We start from the raw sequence: 17,617 nt of genomic DNA, 5'->3' as shown, positions 1-17,617 counted from the left end.
CCAGAGACCAGATTTCAGAATCCAGCCCAGCCATCGCCCAAAACCCCCCGGGGTGCGGGTGAGGCAGAGCCCACACGCTGGAGCAGGTGGTAAAGACCACTGAATCCCAGGAAGGTTCTTGGGGGTAAAAGAATCCAAAGTTCCTGGCTACGTGCCATACAGCATGCCTGTCAGCTGACCCCTCTGCACAGACGCCAATCTACCCCAACTGTTGGCTGCCTGCTAGGTTTTGCTGGCTAAGCCTCCACCACAGCACTCGGGAGATCTCCCCTTCCCAGCGTGCACCTCTCTGAGCAGGTACATCCCTCCTCCAGGACTCGAGAGTGAGAAAACCTAGAATAAAACGAGAAACATAGCTGTTCACAGCAGTGCGATTCACAACAGCCAAAAAGGAAACAACCTGAATGCCCAGTGTGGATAAACAGATAAAATGAGGCTCATCCACACACTGGAATATTATTCAGCCTTAAAAAGGAAGGAAACTCTGACACCTGCTACAAGGTGGATGAACTTTGAGGACACTGAGCTCAATGAAATAAGCCAGATACAGAAGGACAAACACGGCGTAACTCCACTCATAGGAGGTCCCTGCAGGAGTCAAATTCACAGAGACAGGAGGCAGATGGTGGGAGATGGGCTGGGGGAGGGAAGGAAAGGAAGCTAGCATTTGATGGAGACAGAGTATCAGTTTGGGAAGGTAAGTTCCAGGGACGGATGGTGGTCATGGCTGCACAATGATGTGAATGTACTTAATGTCCCTGGGCTGTGCACTTAAAAATGGTTAAAATGGTAAACTTTATGCTGTGTGTATTTTGCCATAATAAAAGAAGGAAAAACATATCAGAGAACCCACTCTACCCTCAAAAAAACAGAACCTTAGAGGACTTACTAAAACCCCCATTTTAAAGATGAGCAAACTGAGGCACAGTTTGGATGCCGGTCATAGGATCACAAAGGGGTCTGCCTGGCCTCCCATGCTGACCCCTGCCTGGGGTTCCACGAGCTGGGTGGGTGGTCACTGGCTGGATCCCCAGCCTGGCCACCTACCCCCTTGAATCCCTACACCCCAGGCCACAGCTTCACTTCCCCTCCATTCTGTTTCCTTACTGACCTGAAATAACTCCCCAGACTCAGCAGATTTCCCTGGAGAAGTGCAGGAAGCCCTGCTCAAAATACCTGCCGCAGGTGAGGGGGCAGCTGCTGAGACAGCACTGGGCAGCCAGACTCCTGGAGGTCTCCCCAGGGAGGCTCAAGGGGCTTGGCATGGGGCCAGCCTGGGCACAGTCTTCTTCTCCCAGAAGGTGCCAGGGTGGGAGCGCTCAGACGGCCCAGACTCAGCCTGGCTCCAGGTACCTCTGTGGTCTCCTAGCCTTTCACCCTCAGTGGACTCCCTCATGTCTGTACTCGTGAGGTTAGCCTCTGGGGACAGGGCCTGGTGAGCAGAGTCAGCAGGAGGGGACCCTGCCTCTGTGCTTCAGAAACCCCATGACCACAGCAGGGCATTGCTTTGAGACTGGCCCAGCGTTAGGGGCGGGGAACTTTGCTTCCACTGGTATAGGATCAGACTTTGTCCTTGCCTCTCCCAGCCTCCACGCATCCACTGTTGTCTGCTCCTTCTAGAAGCACCAACCTCTCTGGTCCTCCAAGGTCATTCTCATCTCAGGGTCATTAACTTAACCCACCTGCAAGGTCCTCTCTGCCATGTGAGGTGACATAGCTACAGATCCCTTTGGGGAAGGGACATTACACTCTGACAACAGAGGCAGACAGAAACTTTGTAGTGTCTTTGCAACTTTCTGTAAATCTAAAATGATTCCAAAATTTAAATTGTATTCTAAAAAAGAACAAGAATTAGGAGATCATGATAAGAAATTCAAGGAAAACCTATAAGTCAGTAACTCAAAGTCAATCATAACCCCCACCCCAAGGTCAGGGTGGCCAACACTGGAAGTGTATTCTTCACTTTTGCTGAGTTTATGGTAACATGCACACTTCCTTTATAAAAATGTCATCACATCGTACGTGACTTTTCTAGTATTTTCCATCCAACAGCGTGCCTTGGATGACTTGCCATTTCTGATTGTTCTATGCTCCTCAGCCTCCAAGCCATGTGAGGCCTCTGCCCCTCTCCAGCCTCTTAGCCGTCCTCCTTGCTCACTGTGCTCTGGCCACAAAGGCCTGCCTGGTGCCTGGCCTCACCTTTGCACACGCTGTTCCTCTTCTGAGAACACCCTCTTCCTCATACCCTCTGCCACCCAGTTCCCTTTCATCCTTCAGGTTCTGCCTGGAGCATCCCCACTTCAAGCAAGTCCCCCCATACCCCACCCCCAAATGGAGCTGAGGGCACCCATTCAGGTGTGGGTAGGAAGTTGTTCCAGAACCTCTGAGTCTCAACTGAGTGTGGCTTCACCCCTCTGTACCTCAGTGTCCCAACCCATAAAGTAGGGGTGAAGAGTGTCACATCAGATATGGCAGCCCCCTAGGCAGTGGTAACTCGCAGTAGGTGAAGTACTTGGTCACTGGGTCAGTGGCATGACCTGTCTGGAACAAGGGTGATGGAAAGGACACTCCCTATTTGTGGAGACCTCTTAATTAGAAGTCACAGAAACCCAATAACATTTTTTATGTTATTGCTAACATAAAAAATACTGGGTTTGTGGCTTCAGGTACGGCTCAATCCAGGGACTCAAACAACCATCTTGCCCACACAGGCCACACCTCCCTCCTCCCAGAAGTCCTGTATAATCTCTGGCACTCTACACCCACCTTTTCTCCCCCTGCCCTTTTCTGTCCACACTCATGCCCTGTGATCTCATCCATGACACTAAACACCCTCATGTGCCAAGGACACCCACATATCCACCTCTTCCTAAACACGACCCCTTGGACTCCCAGCCTCTGCTGGGGATGCACAGACGTCTCACCCTACAGCGGTTCAGAAATGATTGCTGAACTCGCCCTCCCCCACCAGCCTGCTCCCTCAGTAAACAGGGCACCTCCCTTCACCAGACACTCAGGCCAAGTTCCTGCCTGGAGGTCTTCCCAACACTTCCCCGTGGGACCCATCAACAACTCCCGCAGACCCACTCCCAAACAGCTGGGAGCTGCCCCCTGCTCTCACCTCCACCCCCACTGCAGTTTAGCTCCTGCCCAGAACACCTGATGCTGCCTCTCACTGCCTGCTCAGTCCCACAGCTGGCAGGGACAGCTTTTCTGAAGCTAGAGCACCCTTTTCCACCTTCCATGGCTCCTTCCCCACCTCTGACCTCATCCCCTCCCTGACTCAGGCCACTTGCTCCACCTACTCCATCTCCTGACTCTTTATACTCTCTTAGTCCAGCCTCAGGGCCTTTGCATTTGCTGTGTCCTCTGCCTGGGCTGCCCTTCCCACCAACTCCCATGGTGATCATCTCCTCACTGAGGGCTTCCCTGATGTTTCTCCCCTTGGCAGTGAGCCTGGGCTGTTTCCTCTGAGCACCTGATCACAAAGTGAGATTATACCTGCCCAGGGCTGCCTCCCTCCCTCACTAGCCTGATTGGCTGAGTGTTTCACCACTGCATTGGCACATATTTGTAGTAGGTTCTCAATAAACGTTGAAGAAATAAATGGCATTGGGCGGCTCTGTTCTGAGCTGCTCTAGGCTGGAGTGCAGACAGATCTGGACCAGCAACCTCTCCCTCCCTGTGATCAGGGCTGGGAGACCCACGGTAGGCTTCCAGGAGGAGGAGGCACTCAAGGTGAGCCTGGCTGAGCTTGGGGGCAGAGGAGCAGTCCACTCATTGCCTTCTTGGTGCTCCATGTCCTCAACCTGCCTACCAGGGAGCACCTTGGGTGACAGTGAGGGAGGAGTGAGCAGAGCACGTCTGCTGCGTCCCCGTGTAGGCGGGGGACTGGGCGGCGGCCGGCTGGAAAGGGTTTGGTGGTGAGAGCCCTGGGGTAACCCTGATTTCGCCAGTGTGTGCAAAGAGCTGAAGCCTGGCTTAAAGAGTCGCAGTGGCCCCCTTTGCACAACTGGGGAAATTGAGGTAAGAGAGGGTGGAGCCGCGGCCACACAGAATTGAGACCTCTGGCTCCAAAGCCGCTCACAGTCTGGGGGCCTGGCAGGGAGGGCAGGAGGCGGGGTGGGGCGCGTCCTCCGGTGACAGCAGTGCCCGGAAATGCGCTGGCCGGGAGTGGGCTCTCCGCCCCTTACGCCCAACTCCTGGGGCTGAGCGTTTCTCCAGTGCGCTGGGGGGGCCTGTGCTCGGGGTGGCGGGAGCCTGAAGCGGAAACCCCAGGATCGGAACTCAGGCGCGCGAGTCTCTGAGTAGGGTGACCCTGAGGGAAGGACCAGAGAAGGGGATAGTGGCTGGGAAAGGAGACCCTCGAGGGGACGCGATCTGGACGTTAGTGGACAGGGAGCAGCGCCCCGGATTCCCGGAACCGGGGCAGGACGACCTCGGTTCTCGAACATTCCCGGGCCCTGAGCGCGGCGCCCGGAATAGCAGCCCCGGGGTGGGGTTAAAGACGGCCAGTCCCCTCGCCGTTCTCCCGCCCTGGGCTTCCCAAGGTCACCGGGACATGGACTCTCAGACACCAGACCGCAGTTCTGGGGTGCCGGGATCCGCGCGAAGCAGTCCCCTGCCGCGGATCCTCTCCGAAGCGTTCCACGGCCGCGCGAGGGCGCAAGGGGCCGCCGCCTCTCTGGACCCCGACCTGGGCACGCCCTGGGAGGCCGGGTGGAAAGAGCCTCCCCAGGGGCGCCGCAGCAGCTTCCTCTCGCCCTGGGGCCGTCCAGAGAGCTGGGACGCACCGCCAGAGCTCTAAGTCGCCGGTAAGCCCCTTTTCCTATCCACTCACTATCCGAGGACACGTCTCTTCCTCCTCCCTGGGTCCAGGAGGGCTGTGGAGGGGTGGGGGCAGGGGGACGGTGAGGCAGCAACCCCCCAGGGAGAGAAAAAGCTCACCCTCACTTCCTCCCGGGGAAACTGAGGCCCAGAGGCGTGGCTTACCCTGTGATCACACCCACAGTCAGGAGTTCTACCAAAACCGGGTGTAAGTGTCCTGCTCTTTCAGAAGGGGGCTCTGGGGAGTGTGAAGGTGGTCCTTCTAGCCCAGGGGTGTCAAACTGATTTTCACCGGGGGCCACATCAGCCTGGCAGTTGCCTTCAACGAACGAAATTAATTTTAAGACTGTGTAAATGTAACTACCCCTTAACTAGGAGCAAGGAGCTTGGCCCTGCAGCCAGGTAGAAACAAGGTGCCGGATAAATCACAGTGGAGGGCCAGATTTGGCCTGCAGGCCTTGTGTTTGCCACCTGTGCTCTAGCCCCTTATTTTCCATCGCCTAGATTCCCACCTCATAGCCAGTGCTGAATCAGGGGGAGGTGTCAGAAGGCCAGCCCTTCTTCCCTGAATCTTTGCTCTTCCCTCCAAATTCCTGCGTCATGGGCCAGCCAGGACCCTGGCTTCAGAGAGGGTCTGAGATGCACCTGGCAGCACAGCTCTGGCCAGAAAGAGGAACCCCCAGCTGGTGGTCTTCCAGGTTTTCAGCACCTGCAGCCACCTCAGCAGCAGACCCCTGATGCCCCAGGTCCAAGTATCAGAGCCAGGATGGCCTGAGAAACAGGGAAAATGAGGCTCAGGAAGGGCCCTGGGGTCCAGTTCAGCCCAGCTTTCCTCCCACCCAGTGCCCAGGAGCTTGTCCTGCATGTCCTTTGGGTACTGCTGACTACTGGGCTCCCTGACTCTGGCCCAAGTAAGGACTCAAGGCTGACACTTTCCTCCTCCTTTCTCTGCCAATGTCATGGTCACGCAGAGGGTGTGGATGGCAAGTGGCTCTATTTTTCTTCTTACAGATGGGAAAACTGAGGCCTGTGTAAAGCAAAATTGCCAGCCCAGCCTCCCAACCCCAGCTGTCTTCCTCTTTTCCACGTCATCCTCATCAGGGGCCCCTTTCCCCTCACAGACCACCCTGGTGCTCCATTCCACACCCTCTGCTCCTGAGGCCATGAGGCACTGGCTGGCCTGGAGTCAGGTCACCCCTCCTTGCCCCTCCCCAATCCAGGGATTCCCTGCCGCCAAGTGTCTGGGAGCAGAAAGGGCCCTGGAGGGACCCGGTCCCTGACCCAGCCCCCATTGGCTGCACCCTCTGCAAGGTCTCAGAGTCCTGGACTGACCCCAGATGGTTCCCACTGCACAGATGGGGCCTGGGGAAGTGGAGTGGCTGGCCCCTGGCCACACAGGAAGGCAGAAGCAATGATGGTGAAGAGAGTGGTGAGGGGCCCTGACCCTGGAGACACTTGTACACTGTCCTGGAATGATTTGTTCTGTCATTAGACACTGATTAAGCACCTACTGAGTACATCATAAGACAATAACCAATAATAATGATAATATAGTAATAATAATAATAATATTCTTTGAGCTCTTCATCTCCATTCCAGGCTCTGTGCCTCCTGATTTTCTTACCTGATCTGAAGGACCCCTCAAAACTTTCCTCTGAGGTGGGCTGTATTTTTCAGAGATGAGAAGGGAGGCTCAGAGAGGTTAAGTTACTGCCCCAAACCACACAGTCAAGGCAGAGCTGGGGTTCAGCCCCTGGCCTGCTGACACCTTTACTACAGCACCTTCCTCTGCTCCCCCAGACCCCACCCCCTATGGAACCTCCTGCTCCTGCTGTGGGTCCTCCTGAACTGTGGTTTGGGGGGCAGTGCTCAGGTAAGGGAACACATGAGCCCAGGGGGCATTAAGCATGGGGACCCAGAAGCCATGTGGGGGTTGCCAGCCTCCCTTTCAGGCTGACCATGCTTCTCTCTCTCCAAGTAGGGGCCAGGAGAGTGGACACTATGGGGTTCCTGGAGCCGCTGTTCCAGTTCCTGTGGGCGGGGGCTCTCCGTTCGCAGCCGTCGCTGCATCCGGTGAGCAATGAGCAGGAGCAGGATACATCGTCTGAGCGTGTTTGAAGGGGTTCCTGCCCCTCCTCTCTTGTCAGCCAGGCCTAGCCCCTGACCACACCCTTCACCTGCCCACACATGCTGTGCCTTTTAATCCCACTGATCCCCCTGGAATGTGGGTAGGGTTGGGGGGTGGGGAGTGTGTGTGTGGAAGGTGTGCAGGCGGGCTCTGGGGAAGGGGTTACTAGCGGGCCTGACAATACTCTGGCCACCTTGTTCCTCATAGGTTTTCCAGGGAGGAGCTGTGCTGGGGGGACACCCATGAGTACCGCCTCTGCCAGTTGCCAGTAAGCTCTGTCCACCTCCCATACTCTTGAGTCTGTCTTAAAGCCTCCGGCTTCCCCACTCATGGCTTCAAATATGTTTGCCACCCTGCCAGCTTCTCTGGGCTTCCCTGAGGCTGTCCCAGCCTCTGACCCACCTATCTCTGCCCCCAGGACTGTCCCCCAGGGTCCATGGCCTTCCGAGACATCCAGTGTGCCCTCTATGATGGCCAGCCTGTCCTCAGCCTCCAGAAGACTTACCAATGGGTGCCCTTCTATGGTGGTGAGTAGCCTGCCCTCCTGTAGGGTAGGCAGTTGTTCCTCCAAGGGGAACAACTCAGAGCTGGTAGGGAGAAGTGGCTGCTAGGAAGAAAAGAGGACTTGGAGGGTAGTAAGGAGAGTAAACATCGGCACGTAGGCTTTGAAGGATAAATAGGAGTTGATGAAGTGAAGGGAAAAAAGCACAGGTGAGGTGCAAAGCATAGGCAGAAGGAGGCAGGGTCTATTCTGCACAGGGTTGAACACTAGGCTGAAGATTTACTTAGAACTGTATCCAGAGGCCAACAGTTCTCAAACTTATGCTGGTAGCAGGAAATGTAGCCTGTATTGAGCTGAAAATAGCAAGTTATATAACTGTGTGCCTGAGGCCATGTGCCTCCAGGTTTAAGACTGGCAGCTTTAGATGCCACAATGGGGGCAGACACAGATAAGAAAAGCATAGAATGGAGAAAGGTCCATCTGTAACTTCATGGGTATTTTTTTTCCTTTGCTTTAAGAATTGGCCCACCAAGGCCAGCTCAGGCTCCATTACAGGCAGGGTCAGCCAAGCTCAGGGAAGTGGGAGATTGAGTGGGAGGAGTAGGAGTCAGGATTATGAGCCCACATTTGGGAGTGGACTGCCCATTGTCCCCGCTGCCAGGTAGAGGGGGAAACTGAGTATTAGGGAGGGTCAAAGATTCCCCCAGGCTATGTGTGACCCAGTCAGCACTGAACAAACATTTTTTATTGGGCACCTACTGGGAGCAGTTCTGCTCAATGCTGAGCCTAGAAACGTGTCTGGAAAATAGTAGGTGTTCAATGAGTTTTGTAGAATGAATGCATGCATGCATGCATGAAGCCCCAAGATACTTGCATGGGAGAGTCCCAGGGAGCTGGAGGCAGAATGCCTAAGTTCAGTCCTGGTTCTGCTTCAACCTTGATGTGTAGTATTGGCTGAGACTCTGGGCCTTAACGGCCCAAGAGGATGGATTTCTGGGAGAGCCTGAAAGGAAGAGGGCTGTAACTGGGATAGAAGATCCCTGGTTTACTCTCTCCTTCTGCCCCCAGCGCCCAACCAGTGCGATCTCAACTGCCTGGCCCTGGGGCATGCCTTCTACCATAGCTTTGGCCGCGTCCTGGATGGCACTCCCTGCAGCCCGGGTAGCCAGGGACTCTGCGTTGGTGGACGCTGCCTAGTAAGGACATGCCAGGCCCCGCCCACCTCCCATTGAGACTCCGCCCTCAAAGCTCACTTACTTAGTTCTAGATCCGGCCCTCCCTCCTAGCCCTGCCCCCCGAAGGGCCCTGCCCCCCATAGGCTCCACCCCAAGCTTCCCGCCAAAGCCCGTTCTTTTACTTTCAAGTCCCGCCCCGTCCCCTCTCCTTTTGTTCCTTAGTCCCTCCACCTTCCACAGGCCTCGCTCTTCCTTAGACCCCACCCCAGACTTCTACCTCTGGGCCTAGCCATTTACTCTCAGATTCCTTTCTTTTATTTCAGGCTCCACCGGTTGTCTCTAGGCCCCTCCTCCTAGTTCTCAGAGCCCTGCCCCCTACCCCCAGGCTGAGGTACCGAGTGGGGCAGGGGGCTCTCTGTGATGTGTGTCCTCCTCACTCCTTTAGAGCGCCGGCTGTGACGGTTTGATGGGTTCGGATGCCCGCGAAGACCACTGCGGCCGCTGTGGCGGCGCCAACGACTCGTGCCTCTTCGTGCAGCGCGTGTTTCGTGACGCCGGTGACCACTCACCCTGTCCTCTCTACTCTAGTACAGTGGGCCCTTTAAGAACCTGTGGGCACGAAAGTGAAGTTCTGTGCTGATTGGGCAGTCTGTGGCCCTGCCCTATTTTTTTTTCATTTTGATTGGTCAATGCGAGATTGTCCCGCCCTGACCAGAACAGATGGGATTCTAACTTTGTTAGAATTCTAACTCTGTTTCGCTGCTTCACTTAAATAGTAATAATCGTTAACTCCAAACGTTTACAGAGTGTTTTGGGGATACCAGGACCAAGACTAGTCTCCTAAATTGTAGCATCTCATTTAATTCTGAAAGCCTCTTTCATACACCCTGTCCGCACCACAATACCCTCTTTCCCTCCTGTCCAGGAGCCTATGCCGGGTACTGGAATGTGACCCTGATCCCCGAGGGCGCCAGACACATCTACGCCGCCCATCGAAGCCGCAACCATTTGGGTATCGCAGAATCCAAGGGGGAGCGGGGAGGCACCCTGCCGGCTGCCGGGGTGCAGCGGGAAGACTGAGGCAGGAGGAGCGGGTTCCAGAGAGCCCGGGTTGACCCTTCCCTTGCAGCGCTGATTGGGGGCGACGGGCGCTATGTGCTCAACGGCAAGTGGGAGGTCAGCCCGCCTGGGACTTACGACGTGGCAGGCACCCGCGTGGTCTACACCCGCACCACAGGGCCAGAGGAGACACTGCGTGCAGCGGGACCCACCACCCAAGACCTGCTTCTGCAGGTGCGTGCCTGGCCTGGGGGAGGGGGGCGGCTGGGCACATGGTGGTGGGGGGGATTAAAGGATTTAGAGGAGACTAGGGGCAGAGCAGGGGAGGCAGGAGAGAGAGTGGGAAGGCTAGGAACAGAGGGTCAGACATGTGAGACTGAATTAGAGAGGGTCAGAGGGGCCAGGCTGGGGCAGACAGTCAGAGGAGGAAGACTAGGGTACAGAAACAGAGGGACAAGCAGAAGTGGAGAGCCAGAGCAGGGAAGATGGGCTATCAGTTCCGGCTTTCACTCCCTAGTACCTGACCCTCCCCCCAGGTCCTCCTGCAGGAGCCCAATCCTGGCATTGAGTTCGAGTTCTGGCTCCCTCGGGAACTCTACAGCCCCTTCCAGGAGCAGGCACAGGCCCTGAGCTGGTCCCTGAGGCAGCCACAGCCTCTGGAGGTGGAACCTCAGTCTTCTGAGCCCAACGAAGCCCCAGCTTTCCCCACACGGATCCCAAACCCCACCCCAGGTGAGAGGGGAACAACCACACCCAGGGTGGGGGCAAGCAGAGAGGTGAGGCCTGTGTCCTAATGCTTCATCTCACAGATCCCTGCCCACCCTGTCCCGATACCCGTGGTCGTGCCCACCGGTTGCTCCACTATTGCGGCAGTGACTTTGGTGAGAGACCCTTAACCCCAACCCTTACTTGGCCCCTAACTGACCTGCGCTTGGCTACTTTCCTGCCCACATCTGACCCTGATTTGACTTTACCCTTGACTCTTTGACCTGACTCCAACTTGACCCCTTTTTCTGGCCCTAATTTGACTCCTTGATCTGAGTCATTGATCTAATTTAATTTGACCCCTAAGTCGTCTTCGATCCTGATCCCAGTACCCTCTCCACAGTCTCTACAGGGCTTTTATGTCCCATCTGACCTCTAGTTCCCTCATATGGCAGTGGGGTGCATGGATGGGTGTCCAGGCTAGCCTATCCAATTGGCCTTAGCACCACTCTGCCCACAGTGTTCCGGGCTCGAGTGCTGGGCCACCTCCGCCAGGCCCAGGAGACCCGCTATGAGGTGCGTGTGCAGCTTGTCTACAAGAACCGCTCGCCACTGCAGGCCCTTGAGTACGTATGGGCACCAGGTCGCTGCCCCTGCCCACCAATGTCCCTCCATCGAGAGTACCTGCTGGCTGCCCAGCGCCTCGTCAGTCCTGATGGCACTCAGGACCGGCTGCTGCTGCCCCACGCAGGCTATGCTCGGCCATGGAGCCCCGCAGAGGACAGCCGTGCTCGCCTGGCTGCTAGACACTGCCCTGTCTGAGCCACTAGACAAGGCCTCACCACACACAGCAAGGAAGTTGTGCCTGACTGGGCTTAAATTCAACCTATTTCCCCTCTTGCCCTGGCTTCCAGGGAGCTCATAGATAACTCCCACCACAGCTCTGTGACTCTCCCTCACACATACTTCTACGCTTTCACATACAGTCAGATCCAGTGTTGTCAGTAGGCAGGCGATGATGAAAACACACTGAATTGCTTCTTTAACTCTTATTTCCTCTCTCATCCTGGCTTTTAGGAAACTCCTAGCTATCTTATACTCAGAAACTTTATGTCTGTCTTTATTCCCCTTGCCTCATGCTCATTTGCTTAGAGAAGCTCTCACAAGCAAGCAGGGCCCAGAAGGAGACATGCCTAAAGGGACACTGTGATGTACCAGCTTCCCTCCTTGCCCTGTCTACTAGGAAAGTCATCACTGTTTAACTCCCTGACACTCTACTGTCTCTTCTCACTGCCACTTACCCACACACACTAATATACTCAGAGACATTGTCACAGACATGCCCCCTGAAGACATGCCTAACCAGGCACTGTGCTGTACTCATTTCCCCTTATGTGCTGACTACCAGGAAGTGCAAAGATAATCTATTCTTTTCTTTCAATTTTATTTTGTATTGATTTCAGGTGCACAGCTTAGTGGTTAGACAAACTTATACTTTACAAAGTGTTTCCATCAATATTTCCAGTACTCAACTGGCACCATACATAGTTATCACAATCTTATTGACTATATTCCCTATGCCATATTTTATATGCCCATGACTATTTATTAAGAGATAATCTTGACAGCCTCAGCAGTTCTGGCTGGGTTTCCTCTAGGCCACACTGCTGTTCATCCCTTTTATATTTTTATTTAATTTTTACAAACACTTCTTTTTTTAACAAGGGCACCCCACTTATACACACATGGCCACAAAGGTGAGGAGAGGCACTGGTAGTCCGATTCCCCAACTGTGCTCTTACCTCACAGACTCCATCCCCTCCTCCTGGTTCTTCCCCCACCTCCCTTCAGCATGTCCGACCCTGTGTGGGAGATGAGGACAGGGAAAATATGAAGATGGGGGGTAAGTGGAGGGTAAATGTGGCTTTTCTAGGTCCCAAGCACCTTCTCCATGCCTTTTTGGGGCCACACATTCATCTCAGGTCACCCAAGGGACCTCTCCCCAGCAGAGGAGGCAGGCAGAGCCCTGTCCTCAGCCCATCCCCATCCTCATGTGGTGTCTTGGATAGATTCTCCTTATTCTTCTGGAGCAAGAGAGCAGACATGAGTGGTGTGAGAATTAAGGGTGTCTGCAGTGGCCCAGCAAACTCCCCATGAGGGGACCCTGGGGGGCTGCCTTCTTTCTCCCCACTCTGGGTCGGGAGGCTCACTGTCATCTGGGACAATCTTGCTCTTCTGTACTGTGTGGTCGTGGTTTTCCCTGGAGTGCAGGTGCTGGCAGTGGGCAAGGGACACACAGTGTGCAGGTCTCAGAACTGGACGGGCTCAGCTCCTGATTTTGTGTGTGACCTTAAGGCCAGGCCCTTCCCCTCCCTCTCTGAACCTCAATTTTCCATCTGCGAGTACCCTTTTAGCCCTCACCATGGGAATCACACTACTCTGGATTCCTTTTCTAGCCCCTCTGTTCATTCATGCATTACTCCACTGGGTCTTTATTGAGCACCCACAGTATGCCAGGGGTTCAGCAGTGCCTGGGCCTCCCAGGCCTGGCTCTGTCATCTGCAACAAGTGCCTGAGTTGGAGAATCCTCGGACCCCCAACTCCTGCAGGCAGTGGGATGTAGTTCTAGAGGGACATGTGGGGCCTGGGTGCCCCCTGGTGGCGGGTTGGGGAAACGGTTAAACCCCGGGTTACCTGCAGCCGGACGGACCCTATGCGTTTGTGCCTCCTCCTGTAAAGCCCTTTTGCTGATCTGCGCTTGCCTTCCTCATTGTCAGGAGTGTGTGTTCATGATAGTCTTTCCTATAAGTCAGCCAGGCGACTGCTTGGCTAGCTGCCTGCTGAGCCACCAGGAGCCAAGAAATAGACAAGAGTACACACAGTAACTATGCTATACACTGAGGTTTTATTGAATGGAGGTTCACTCAAAGTAGAACATCAACATATATTAATATCCTACGCACACTAACAATCTAAGAATTATAACATACACAGCAGTCAATGGGGTGTAATGAACCCAAGTCCCAGAATCTCAATCTGCAGGTCTGGGAGATAGCATAGTGGGCAAGGGAGTTGTCAGCCTCTTGCAAGGAAGGATTTGTGGAGCCAGGTGGGTAGCAAGGCAGACAAAGTCCTCAGTCCAGCAGGGCAGAGCCTCCGGCAGCTGGTGCCACAGGAGATCAGAGTGCTTCACAGCACTCTGGTATGTGAAGCTCAGCTGTCTCAGCAGTGGTCTGGAAACTGCCTCAGTTATACCTTGAAAACAGTGTACTCCACCCTTCTGGGTCTTTTTGATAAATGTATTGGCACCCCCAACAGCAAGTGTGGAATTTCCCCAGGAGCCTATCTATGGGTGGTTCCATTCTGCCCAAGTGGGTCTTCTAATCACAAGTACAGATATCTTGGGTGTGTCTCCTTGCCAGATGGGTCTAGCATGACTTAGGTAGTTTTCCTCTTGAACCAAAGTGTCATGGCTACCAGTCAGCCATCTTGGTTGACATGATTGACTCCATTTTGTTTTATATACTTCATGCTATCTTAATTGGACCAATGCCATTTTATCGGTCCTGCTCTCCACACTCGGAAATGCCTCTCTCCACCCACCAGCCTCCTTACACTAGCATCCACCTATGTCTCCATTCCTTCCACCATTAAGCCAAGGTTGTCCCCTCTGCCTCCCTGCAGCATGTAGGTATGTCTGGGAATGAGTCTGGGGCCCTCTCATCCCCAAAGCTCCTACTCCCAAATCATCTGGACCCACTGGCATGAAGCACTTGCTCCAGAGAGAGGCTAACACAGAACCATCTTTAGCAGGCAGGATGGCCTGTGGCCACCTGAGCAGTGACTTCCCCAGCCCCTTTATAGTCCTCACCAATATTCATTGTTTCTGGTAATGATCTGTTAACACGCTCCCAGCAAATCACATTGTTTTGGTTTGCTTTTTAGCTTTAAAACAATCTAACCATTCTAAGATGCTCAAATTCAGCAACTTTGTGGTTCAGGGCAGAACTACCATTTGCACTTGCCAAGCAAAAATATCACACTGTTTCACTGTTTTACATGGAAACACTAATACTCCAGGGGGTTACACAGAATGACAGAGAGTGACTTCTGTTTTTCCCTCTTCACAGTCCCCTGGCTCTTTTTTATTAGTTGCTGTGTCCCATCTGGGTTATAGATCCTCATACGGGGAAAGTGACCACAAATGGCTACAGGCGGAATCTTCCTCTTGGAGGAAACACATGGGGTGTGTGTCCTTGCTTGTCCAGAAACAGAATTCTCCAAACTGACTTCCCACAAATAGCGATATTTATTAAAAGATAAAGAATTAAAATGGGTACATTTGAAACTCACATCCATATTAGTAAAAAAATTGTAATTATTTCATTAGCCCCACAAAAAATTGTTTTCAACAATATTTCCAAATGCCAGCTCTGGGGGTCAGTGTGCTTTTTGTTTCCAATTCTCTGCAGAGAACACCACCCTGTCATCTACCCTTCTCTCACTGACCCTATACCAGCCAGCTGACCCATGGGAGGACACATGTCCACTCAAAGGCTTGGGGAAAGCCCTGGAATGTGGCAGCCTACAGGGTTAGATGCAGGTGTGCAGGTGAGGTTGGCAGACCACTTTGGAAAACAGTTTGGCCATGTCTGCTATAGATAAATGCAAATCACGATAGTGAGTTAAATAGATATGTCCATGTCCCAACCCCCAGAACCTATGAAGGGATCTTATTTGGAGAAAGGGTCTTTGCAGATGTAATTAAGGGTCTCAAGATGAGATCATTCTGGATTATCTGGGTGGGTACTAAATCCAGTAACAACTGTCCTCATAAGAGACATGCAGTGGAGAGACAGAGAAGATGGCCATGGAGGTGACAATGGAGGCAGAAACTGAAGTGATAAGGCCACAGGCCAAGGGAGGCTAGAGCCCCCAGGAGCTCAAACAGGTAGGAAGGACCCTCTGCTGGAATCTCAGGAGGGAGTGCTGCCCTGTAACAGTGCCTGGCCTTCAGAATGTGAGAGACTACTAAATCTTTGCTGTTTTAAGCTACCCCCTCCAATATGTGGTAATGTGTTATGGTCATCCTATACTCTCCAATCTCTGACAGGTCTATACCCCAGAGAAATGAGAGCTGTGCTCGCCGAAGACCAGTTCTGAATATTCCTAGCAGCTTTAGTCACAATAACCCCAAACAGGAAACTACTCAAGTGCCCATCAGCAATGGAATGGGGCAAGTGAACTCTGAGACAGCTCTGAATCGCACAGGAAAGGATGGAAGGCACTGTTGGGGCTGGGGAGCGACTGGGAGGGGCTGGCCCTGTCACCCTACTATCTCTGAGTCACTGGTTACACTATTCTGTGTGTTCAAATTGATCCAATCTGAGGGGCTAAAGGTCAATATTTCCACACAGGAAGACAGGTGTGTGTTCTCCCTACTTGTGCTCCCTGATGAGCTGACCAGGGCTGGGCGAGGGATACCTTTGAGCACCTGTTTTTCCGCCCCCGGGGTGGCGGGGTGGCGGGGATGCCAGGTGCAGAGCGAGGCCAGCACTGCCATCCCCTCACCCCAGACCAAAGCCAAACACCACATTCTTCAAACAGCTTGGCCAGTGATATAAGCAGATTATGAGATCCCTGTCCCCAACACCCACATAGGCTTCTTGGCAAGATGGGGGTTCATTAATGATTGCCTTCAATTTGTCCCTTCCTCCCCCTTGACAAGTCTTATGGCCCCAAGGAAAAGCCTTCTGGGTACCAGCATGGTCCACCCCCAGACTCACCTCCTCTCTTCCCCTCACTCAGCTCCAGCCATACAGTCCTCCCTGTTCTTCCTCTGTCCTGCCAGAGGACAGGCCTGCCTCTGGGCCTTTGTACAGGCTCTTCTCTCCGCCTGGACCACCCCTGCCCTGATTCTCACAAGATTCATGCCTTCACCTTCCCTTCTTCATGTCTCTACTCAAATGTCACTCCCTTAAACAGGCCTTTCCTTGACCCTGACATTACAGCCCCAGCTTCCTCACCTCCCAGCTGCATTTCCCCCCCATCATTCACCTCCCTCTAACATGTTGTACATTTATAACGACAATTGTTGCCTCCCCAAACTCCCAGGAGTGAGGATTTTTTATCTCTCTGGGTCAATATTGTAACCTTTGGCTCCTGGATCAGGGCCTGGCATACAGTAAGTGCTCAGCATCTGCTGAGTGATGGAATGAATGATTTGAACCCGCTGCTCAGCAGTAGCTCAGCATTTCCACTTCCCTTGTTAGAGTTCTCAAGCATGAGGACACAGGGTAGTGGTGTCGGTGGCTGCATGGGGCTGCATCCTTTTTTTAGGGGGAAACTGTTTTAGAAGAAGCCACCAGCAGTTGGGGGACAAGCAGGGCCTGCTAAGGGGTGAGGGGCATGACATGTCAAAGGATTTCGGGACTTGGCTGATGCGTTTAGGCAGAAGCTAGAAGTGTCTCCAGATATCATTGCCCAGCACCGCTGAGACAAAATTGCCCCCAGTGGAGAACCACCAAGATACAGCCTTGAGCGCACCTGCAGGGTGAGGGATTGTGGCTTATTCTACCAAACCTCTCATGTTTCTACCAGAGGCTATGGCCCCCTAGAGCCAAGGAGAGCATAGCTTTGGATGGCGGCTGAGTGGTGAGAGGGGTGCACCGAAGGACACTGTGTGGGCCCCAGGTCCTTCCCAGCTGTGACTGCAGATGCCTCAGGGTCACAGCCCCCTCCCCAGGGTAAAAACCTGGCCCCCGGGCTAAAGATCAAGCTGATTGCACATGCAGTTCAGGCTCCAGGCACCCCTGCCCCGGCTGAGAGCACCTCTTGATTCAGCTCCTCTCCCACCCCACTATATCCCCCAGCTTCCAGCTCAGGGTCTGCCTCCAGGAATTTATACTTGCACAGGGGGTGTTCTGTGCTTTGTATATTGTTGGATTACATTTGCTGCTCTTTGGATTTTTTTTTCTTTGCATCTGTATCTATGCACCAGGCTTGTCACCTTCCTTACATGTTCCATCTCTGCCTGGTCTCGATCAGTGTCATTGCAGGTCTCACAAAGGAACCCAAGTGCAGGCTGTAGGAGGCCCCATCAATGTTCACACATCTCCCCTCTCCCACTTTTCACTAATGCCAGGCTGACAATGACTACCAGCCCCCAGGCCTCTTTGTTGGCCACAGAGAGATGGTGGATGGAACGAATGGCCACTTCTC

At 53.7% G+C, this 17,617-nt stretch overlaps 1 protein-coding gene across 1 annotated transcript; it reads left to right on the top strand.

Annotated features, from left to right (window-relative positions):
- The first annotated feature begins 670 nt into the window (after positions 1 to 670).
- On the top strand, positions 671 to 11,837 carry ADAMTSL5 (ADAMTS like 5). Its single transcript, XM_037042763.1, has 13 exons — positions 671 to 697; positions 4,486 to 4,814; positions 6,628 to 6,700; positions 6,809 to 6,900; positions 7,163 to 7,223; positions 7,374 to 7,482; positions 8,526 to 8,653; positions 9,078 to 9,189; positions 9,558 to 9,644; positions 9,762 to 9,925; positions 10,228 to 10,423; positions 10,501 to 10,572; positions 10,917 to 11,837. The coding sequence occupies exons 1-13, from the start codon at positions 671 to 673 to the stop codon at positions 11,216 to 11,218; spliced, it is 1,752 nt and encodes a 583-aa protein (XP_036898658.1). The 3' UTR covers positions 11,219 to 11,837.
- Positions 11,838 to 17,617: the final 5,780 nt, after the last annotated feature.

Source organism: Sturnira hondurensis, unplaced genomic scaffold (genome assembly GCF_014824575.4).
Source record: "Sturnira hondurensis isolate 20B ecotype Veracruz unplaced genomic scaffold, ASM1482457v3 Scaffold0003693, whole genome shotgun sequence".
Lineage (NCBI taxonomy): Eukaryota > Metazoa > Chordata > Mammalia > Chiroptera > Phyllostomidae > Sturnira > Sturnira hondurensis.
This window is presented reverse-complemented; position numbering and strand designations above follow the sequence as displayed.